The sequence below is a fragment of the Dromiciops gliroides genome, chromosome 3, assembly GCF_019393635.1.
Source record: "Dromiciops gliroides isolate mDroGli1 chromosome 3, mDroGli1.pri, whole genome shotgun sequence".
Lineage (NCBI taxonomy): Eukaryota > Metazoa > Chordata > Mammalia > Microbiotheria > Microbiotheriidae > Dromiciops > Dromiciops gliroides.
Genome location: NC_057863.1, coordinates 510,992,356 through 511,001,818, shown reverse-complemented (window position 1 = coordinate 511,001,818; position 9,463 = coordinate 510,992,356). Strand labels below are relative to the sequence as shown.

The following is a 9,463-nucleotide window of genomic DNA, read 5'->3' as shown; positions in this document are numbered from 1 at the left end:
GAAGATTAACCCCAAAGAATTTTCCTTGATTATGAAGCAGGCATTCCAGAGAGCACCGTGGAAGCATAGATCTGGAGTAGAATATTTGGCAGATAGGGTTGAAGGGGATGAGAGGGAGGATATGGACACCTGAGGTTGGGGAACAGTGTTTGTCCTTCAGCAGTCTAGGAGTTCAAAATCACTGGAATACATAGAGTATGGGCATATTCTCAACACTGAAGAATGAGTGCAGGCAGCATGCCAGAGGTCCTTTGCGGAAGGAAGGTGATTGGACTGTTCCAGGCCTCCCTTGAAGCAGGCGATGCTTTTGTGTTCTGGGAGGCACTGAGATCTTCTCATAGCAGGCAGGAACAGGAGGACTTATGACTGGGGTGATTCCAGTCAAGAGCTGAGTCTTGTCCTGGGATGGCCTCTGGAACAGTACAGAAAGCCCTGCAGTATAGAGGCCAGAGATCTGGATCTGGGTGTGCTATCAGCTAGGAAGGACTTTGTCAAAAAGGTCCTGGGAGATGGGTGGCCTGAATCCTGGGACATTGATGGGCCTTCTGGGAAGGACCCAAAAGGAATGGAAGCTCCCTGAGAGAAGGGACCTTCAAATTCTCAGTACCTAGCACAGTGCCTGGCATGTGATGGATGTTTAGTGTTTGCTATACTGAATTATCTAAATTTTATATCTCCTCTAATGGTTATCATAGTGCCCTGCACACAGTAGGTGTTTAATAAATGTTTGCTGTATTGAAGAGAGTTTGCTTTGAAGCTCTTTCAAAAACTAGTCCTTCCATTACCTAGGGCAAACTTAAAACATCTTCTCACTATGGAAAAGATTTTTTAGCTGCCCTCCTGAAGCTCAACAACCTGGCAACTATTTTTCATTTTCCTACCACATACCCCTGCCCAAGCTCAAACCTTCATATTTAGGGTCACTTTGATCCAATTTTGTAACCTATTATAAACCTAAGGGGTGAGAGATGGGAGGGAGTGGAGAATACTATCCTTTAAACCATCTTTTCCTTGTAAAAGATGATAAAGGAAAACTGGGAATGAGAAATCATGAATAAGTGGCTTAAAGGAAATTCCTTTCCAGACCAAAAAATTAAAAGTGATTGCCCTCAAGACTGTGGCAACTAGTGTTATCTTCCTATATAAAGGCTAGCACATTAGGAAGAATAATTACTGTGCTAAGTTCAGAGCTCTATAGAGATAGAGAAAATTGTTGTTCAGATCTCCATTTTAGCAGACAAATTTCTAATTAAAGTGTCTTACTCTAAAAAGAAAGATACTAGTACAGATTTGGGGTATGGGAAAATGTGTGTATTGAGGCTTTTCACCCTTCCAAAAACAACCCTGAAAATTGTTGAATTTGCTTTATTTGTATTAAGGTTAAAAAAAAAATTAACCAGGAAATGAAAAGTGTCCATAACTTTTATTTTTCTTCTTATGTAAAGCTTATGTTGATATAGTTTGTTAGATGTGATACCATTAAACATACAGTAAATACAATATGGCTGAGATAATATTGTGGTGTTAACCATCTGCCCGTGTACATCTGTACTTCCTCATTACTATGCAGAATGAATTGAAGCCTTCTACCATTAAAAAAATGGTGCTTCCCCTCCCCCCTTTAAATTTTCCATCTTGATCTTTAATCTTTCTCAAATTGAAAATGAAAAACTCAAAACCCCTGGGGGATGTGGCAGGCCCCTGGGCATTTTTCATAACCTTTGCAGGAAAATCCACTTTGGTACTTATTTGAGAAAGTCAAATTTCTGTCCAAAGGACATTTTTAGACAATGAAATAGAATTGGGATGGATATTTCTTTGTAGTGTTAACTCTACTGTTCATATTCACACGGACAATGAAGTAATAGAAAGTATTTCATTTGGGTTGCCTGAACTTGGCACATTTGAAATGTGCCCCAAGTAACGTAGACGACCTTCACAATGTTAATGTCATAGGATCATTAGAAAAGGAAATGCAGCAACTCAGGAATGTGACAGTATTTTCTACGAAAATAAATGTTCATATTTTAAAGTAACACAAACATCAATTTTTTTTTCACATAAAAAAACTCTCACATTTTCAATTTTAGTTCAACTGAGCTGTACTGGATTGTTTTATATTCAAAATGCTCTCCCGTCTTGAAGTTCGCTTTTGTCGTTACGGAGGAAATGGATTTTTAGTGTACATGATTCAAGTGGGAAAAGAGCTGCATAGTTAATTCCAAGATACTCCTTAGACTGGAAAAATCTCTGTGATAGTAGTCATGTTTATTTTATGGCAACTCTACAACAGAACACGTTAGGACGTTAATGCAATAAAGCAAGCAGCTTTATAGAACAAAATACTTACTATTTTCTAGTTGCCTTGTCGTAATTATTTACTCAAGAAAACAGAACAAGATTTTTCAGTGTCATTCATCAACTTTGCAAATGTTTTGCCAGGGCTTTTTTTCTTTTTCTTGGGGGGGGGAAAGCAAATAAAAAGTTTAAAGGCTCATATATGTCTATTTTGTTTTAGCCTGGTGTATTTATTGAGAGTATATTCTGTATGTCTTTGCAGTTCATCTATGTGTGTATTTAAAAGCTTTTCCAGGTCTTTCGCTCGTTTCTCTTCTTCCATAAGGAAATGTTGTGCTGCCAAAGAAGCAGGGAATGACATCTCTGGGGGAGACTGAACCAAAAAAATAAAAAAGAGTCAGAGGAGAAAAGCAAGAACAACGTGGCTTTCCCCCCTACATTTATATGGCACATCTCATCCCGAAGAAACAGCCAAATACTTTACAAAGTTAATGTTAACAAAACCATAGCTTCCATTATATCATCTATACGAGTAAAATATAAACAGATCTTTTGTAGAACCCAGTTGGGGTAGGGTGAGATAATTAGAATAAAAATAATCATCACTGCCATGGAACCTCCCTGCAGCTGTACACGACTAGTTGGCAAACCTGTTTTCTTATTACAAAACACTCCTAAGTAAAAATTAAAAAAAAAAAAAGTCTTTCAGCATATAGTTTAAGGAGGGCTTACATCAACAGAGGATAGTTTATTACTACTTTGGGAGGGGTTTGCTTCATAATAAAAGCTAAATAAATTTGCTGTGGACTGATCCCCTCATTGTTTTTGATTCACCCCATGTAGCCACTCAAGAAGCGATGGGCCCACTTGAGTGTACCATCACCTACTTTCATGTCTAAGGTGCTCTACTTTTATAATTAAGAACTCTGAAATGTCCCTAACAAGAAATTCTCTCATGACATTTCTCCCTATGTTTCATTCCTCTTGCATCTGTTCTCACCAGGACCCACTCTGCCCTAGAATTCTTTGGGTTTTTTTGTCCCATTACAACTCATGCCCTGCTGAATCCCATTCCTTGTTTACCTCTATCATCTCCCTTCTCCACTCCTCTTCCACAGCCACTGAGGCTGGTAAAAGGGTGTCAACTGGATCCATTAAAATTTTATTATTTAATCTTGACTAGGCCCTTACTACTATGAGACAATCATTTTGCTCCTCTTGAATTGACCCGGCCTCAGACACTTACTAGCTGTGTGACCCTGGGCAAGTCACTTAGCCCTGTTTGCCTCAGTTCCTCATCTGTGAAATGAGCTGGACAAGGAAATAGCAAACCACTCCAGTATCTTTGCCAAGAAAACCCCAAATGCAGTCACAAAGAGTTGACAACTTAAATGAACAACAACTGATCCTGTAGGTCAGTTACTGAAGTTTTTCTGCTGGCCAAAATATAACATGAAAGCGATGGGGCTTTGGTGCTCACAGATATGCAAAATAAAAGTAGAAATGTGGGACATATAGGTGGACAACCTTAGCTTCCTTTTTGGGGGTGGGGAGGTTCAAGTTCATTTACATGCTAAACCAGAGAGGAACTCGGGAATGTTTAACCATAAACTAGTTATCTGTCACAGATGGCTTCAATCTCAGACATAGAGGTCAAAAAGAAAAGGCTTAATCTTAAATTGGGGGCACCTTTACCGGCTTTTGTCATTAGGGTGTATTGCCTCTGACTAAAGAGCTATCAATTTATACTTATCAAGAAGAAGTTCTAGCCACTCAGCCATAGCAGACTGGAGCTGAGGTGGCCAGAGGGTGGCTCTGAGGAGATGAGCCAAGAAGCCAGTAACAGGAAGGAATGCCCAGAAGGCACTGATATACCCAGCAGCCACTGTGTGACCATGGGAGGTAACACTCGGCTTAGAAAGATCATTGGCTCACTAGTTACCGTAGGACCAGTAGGGAGCAACGGAACAGTGGAAACCCTAGACCCAGAAGATGTTGGTGGTCCTCTAGTGTCAGAAGCATGAGTTGCCCTTCTGCATATATGCCCTGACCACATGTGTTTCCCATGTATGTGTGTCCCTCATGAGTGATTCCTATGTGCCCAGTCTCTACACTGATAGTATGTGTGTTTGTGAGAGAATGTGCCTGTGGGTTGTGGGAAGAATGTTCTGTTGCCATGTTTATTACAATATTTCATTAAATCTCTTTGCTTTGAACTAAGTGTGTCCTCTGGTTGTCTAAAGAAAAACTAAATACATTAGGACCCATAGAGTCCTTTGAATCCGGGCTAGCTATTCTGAGGACTTCATGTATGAGAGGAGAGTACCCTAGGCACTATAGCTCTTTTGCATTCCCTACAATGGATATTCCAAGTCTCATCTTTCCTTATACCATCCCTTCCCCTCCCTCTTAACATAAGATGACTCACCATGAGCTTCCTCTTCTCCCCTACTATACATTTAAAACACTTTGACATTATCTCCTATTTTTTTTATCCTTTATTCTACTGAGAATTCCTCCCGTCTTTAATGAGATGGCCTTTCTCTCTACCAGTGCCTCTCCCTTCTTGTACAACTTTGATCCCATCCCCTCCTATTTCCTCTTGCATTTTGCCTCTCCTCTACCCTGCCCCCCCAACTCCCCATTATATGGTTCCTCTAATATTCAATCTCTATCTGCTATCACCTTCCCTGTTGCCTACAAATACACTTGGGTCTTCTCTATTTCTTAAAAAAAATGTATTTGATGCTATCATCCCCTCAAGTTCTTATCCTAACTTTCCTGTTTTATAGCCCAACTCCTAGAAAAAAAGCTGTCTACTCTTTATTTCCTTTCTCTTCACTCATGTCTAAACTTGAAATCTGGCTTGTGACCTCATCACTCAACAGAAACTGGCCTGCCAGTGCTTTCTAGCGGCCACATGTAAAGGTTCCTGCCTTGCCCTTCCTGACTTTATGCAGCATTTAAAGTTGTTGACCATGGCATCTTCCTAAATATTCTCTCTTTTCAGGTAAAATGGGACCCTTTTGAGATACTGTCCACTCATGGTTCTCTTCCTGTCTGACCTCTCCTTATCAGGTGGTTGTTGGATGATCATTCATGTCCTGCATCTTCACTGGAACATAGTACAAGCCAAGGCTTGATCTAGAACCTCTTCTCTTTTTCCCTTATATTCTATCAGTAAATTGCATACTTTCATGGGTTCAGTGATTATTTCTCTATAGATGACTACAACACCATTGTCTCTCCTGAGATCTAGGCCCAAGTCACCTCTTAGATATTTCCAGTTGGTTGTCCCATAAGCATCTAAAACTCAACATGTCCCAAACAGAATTCTTTCCTCCAAACTCACCCCTCTTTTGAAATTCTCTATTCCCATTGTGGGCACCCCCTTTCTTACCCAGATTCAAAATGTTGGAAGAATTTTCAGCTTTTTCATAATTTTTCATATGCCCTGAACCTCTTTTAACCACTCATATGCAGCCAAGGGTTTTGGATTCTACTTCTTTTAAAATTAAAAAAAAACACACACATTTTTTATTTAAAGTTTTGAGTTCCAAACTGTCCTTCCCTCCCTCCCTTCCCTTCACTCTCTCTGCAAGGGTAAGCAATAAGATATAGGTTATACATGTGCAATTATGTGCGTTCTACTTCTAGAACATCTCTCTTCTCCACTGATACAACTACTTACACCTCTCCCTTGATTTCACCTCATTCTCCTGCTCACAACATTCCAGTGGCTTTTCATTGCTCCCAGCAGATGCCTCTGTTTGGCACAGAAAACCTTTGTAATCTGGCACTAGTCTATCCTGGCCAAACTGGCTTACTATTCTTTCTTGCACATAACATTCCATTTCCCCCCTTCTTTTCTTTGAACAGATTGTTCCCCCAGGACTGAATGACTTCCCTCTTCACCTCTGTGTCTTGGAATCCCCAGCTTCTTTCAAAATTCTGCCCAAAAGTTAACTCCTATTAAGTCTGCCTTAATCTCCCCATGAGCTACTATCTCCCTCACTGAGAAATTACCTTGTATTCCCTTAGTATATATTTTGTATTTAATTCTGTGTCATCTTCCTAAATGGAATATGAGATCCTGGAGGGAAAGGGTTGCTTCATATTGTTTTTGTATCTATAATACCTAGCATGGTGTCCAGCACGTCGTGGGCTCATAATGTTTGTAATTTAATTATTAATTAATAAATACTTCCACAAGTAAGTGTGCTCCCCCCACTAGAAAAAAATTGAGAAAAGTCTTTTCTTGCCCTTATGTACCTAAGAAAGGCCTAATGGCTATACAATCCCTCCTCACAATGGGTCATGCAAAAATGCTATTTAAGTCTGTGGCTATTTGGGACTTTGTTAGTTGCCAAATTTACACAGACAAAAATTAATAAAAAGCACAAGGGTAAAAAACCAACAACCAGAAGATTCCACACTATTGTCCTTATACTTTTAGAAAAGATATATTTCATAAAAATTGGAGCACTTTCTACCCTTCTTTTCCTGTCCTGGTCTCTTCTATATGTCATCTATCTGGAGCAAGAGTATATAATGCTTGGCTAAGAATGAAAACTTACAAAGCTCTTTGAGGATGAGACAGACAGTTTATGGGCGGGTCTTGCTCTCTGGGCAATTTTTTTTCTCTTTCCACTGGAACCTTTTCTCCAGCTCCACTACCCTATAAGCTTCACTGCTTTTCTTGTGAGTCTCAGTTTAGTATCAGTTTCCCAGTCCCTCAATTTGTACCTGAAACTGATCCCTTCCTCCATATTCAATCTATCACAAATCCTTTTGTTTTCCTCCTAAATACCTCTGAAGATATTCAGCCAGCAGAATAGAAGACTTGTGGGAAGGGAGGGCAATTTATTTGTACGGAAGTTACTTTCAGGTATGTGAAGAAGTACTATCATGTCAAAGAGGGATTTGATTTCTTTTGCTTAGGTCCAGAAGACAGATATAGAAGCAGTGGATAGGATTCATAAAGAGGCACATTTTGGATTGATATGAGAAAGAGTTTGCTAACAATTAGAGCTTTCCAAAAGTGAAATACACCACCTCTGGAGGAAATGGAAGTCTGCATGGAATGGAGGAGGTGCCTTCTTAGTGGAGGACTTCAAGAAAAGATCAGCTCTTATGAGGAAGGGAATTCTTGTTCAGGTATGAGTTAGACTAAATGGCCTCTAAATTCCCTTCTAATTCTGATACTCCCCCATATCCTATATTTCTTGTTTTGTCTTTTTTTGGGGGGGCAATGAGGGTTAAGTGACTTGCCCAGGGTCACACAGCTAGTAAGTGTCAAGTGTCTGAGGCTGGATTTGAACTCAGGTCCTTCTGAATCCAGGGCCGGTGCTCTATCCACTGTGCCACCTAGCTGCCCCCCCCCATAGCCTATATTTTTATAGCTTCCACTACATCTGTGGAAAACTTTTTTTTTTTGTTTCACATATGAATGTTTTTCAAAATCATATAAAGTAAAATGATTTCTGCTGTTTCTAGAAAATCCTATTCACCTTATTTATCCTAACCACTTTTATCAACTTCCTCTCTTACTCTCATTTCTAAACCTTTTCCTCTATCTTCCAACCCTCAACCATAATACCATCCCTGATATTTAAAAGGTGACCTAGCTTCCCATTTCATTGAGAAGACTGATGCCATCTGGAGGGAGCCCCTCAGGTTTCTTCTTCTATTACTCAGTGCTTCTTGGCATCATCAGATATGGTCTCCTTATTTTCCCTGATTACAATAGGAGTGTGATCCCTCTTCATTAAGGCCAAATCATTTCCTTGCACTCGATTCCATTGCCTTCTATTTTTCTAAGACCTTGCTCTACAGCAGTCATCTCCTTTTTTATTTATCTTCTATCTCTTCTGTCTCCACTGCTTCTCTTATGTCTCCCTTTATTCTTGCTCAAGTCTCCCCAATTCTAGAAAAGACTTCCTCTGATTCTTCTACCCAATCCAATAACTGCCTAATCTTGCTTCTCTATTGCTAAGTTTCTTGAAAAAGTTATCTATACCTGATACTTTCATTTTCCCCTCACTAATTCCTTAACCCCTTACATTTTATGACTTGTCCCTAGAAACACCCTTGTCATAGATTACTAATGACCTCTTAATTTCTAAATCATTAGCTGGTTTATAGATTTAGAGTTGGAAGGTATCTTACACACCATGTAGCTCAGATCCATCATTTAATAGAGGAGCAATGTCTCCAATGTCACATAGGTACTGATTATTAGCAAAGCCAAGATTTGAACCTGACCCCAGATCAGCACTCTTTCCCCAATACCACAACACTATTTCTGGCCTTAGTCCTCATATTTCCTGAGCTCTCTAGGTTCTGACAGTACTGACCCTTTCTTATAGATATTCTCTCCTCCGTTGGCATTAGACAACATCCCCTCCTGACTCCTCTCTTATCTCTCTAATTGCTCCCCTTCCTGAACCCTTAAAGGTAAGTGTTCCACAAGATTCTGTCCTTGGTCCTCTTCTGTTTACATACTTTATCCTTGAGACATAATATTCTCCCCATGCAATCACTCATCAAGTCCTGTCAATTCTACCTCTCAGCATATAAACTCCCTCTGCGTCTCTTCCTCCTACTGCCACTGCCCTAGAACATCCCCTTACTAGAATGCACCTGAATGAACCTACTAAGTAAAATAGAAATTCCTTTACTTGAATAAATTCAGATTTATATGGTACTTCAAGGATTACAAAACAATTTCACCACAACAACCTTTGAAGTGAGTAGTTTAAGTATACCATCATCTGCATTTTATAGATGAAGAAACTGAGGCTCTAAAAATGATGTGTTTAATGGTCATAAAGCTAGTAAACATCAGAGCCAGGGTTGGAACCCAAATTTCTTGACTCCATGCTCATAACTTTTGCCTCTATGCAAGCTGGCATCACTTTGTTTCCTTATCTTGTATATGTTTCCTTCTCACAATCTATAGTAGTCCAGCCAAAGTGGACCACTTTCTCTCCCCTGAACATTTTTTGCCTCTTTGCCTTTGCCTTTGACCTTATTCCTAGAAGGCATCTCCATCTTTGCTTACTAGCTTCTAGCATCTGTTAAAGATCAACTCAAGGAGAGCAGCTAGGTGGTGCAGTGGATAGAGCACTGGCCCTGGATTCAGGAGGACCTGAGTTCAAATCCA

General features: G+C 39.8%; 1 protein-coding gene across 1 annotated transcript in view; it reads right to left on the bottom strand.

The window, feature by feature from the left end:
• Window positions 1–1,426: 1,426 nt before the first annotated feature.
• The window catches only part of DEUP1 (deuterosome assembly protein 1), a 145,062-nt gene continuing 137,025 nt past the window's right edge, over window positions 1,427–9,463 (bottom strand). Inside the window, exon 14 of the mRNA XM_043996434.1 lies at window positions 1,427–2,671. Within this exon, the coding sequence (XP_043852369.1) occupies window positions 2,495–2,671 (177 nt within the window). The 3' untranslated portion in view covers window positions 1,427–2,494. The remainder of the gene's footprint in view (window positions 2,672–9,463) is intronic.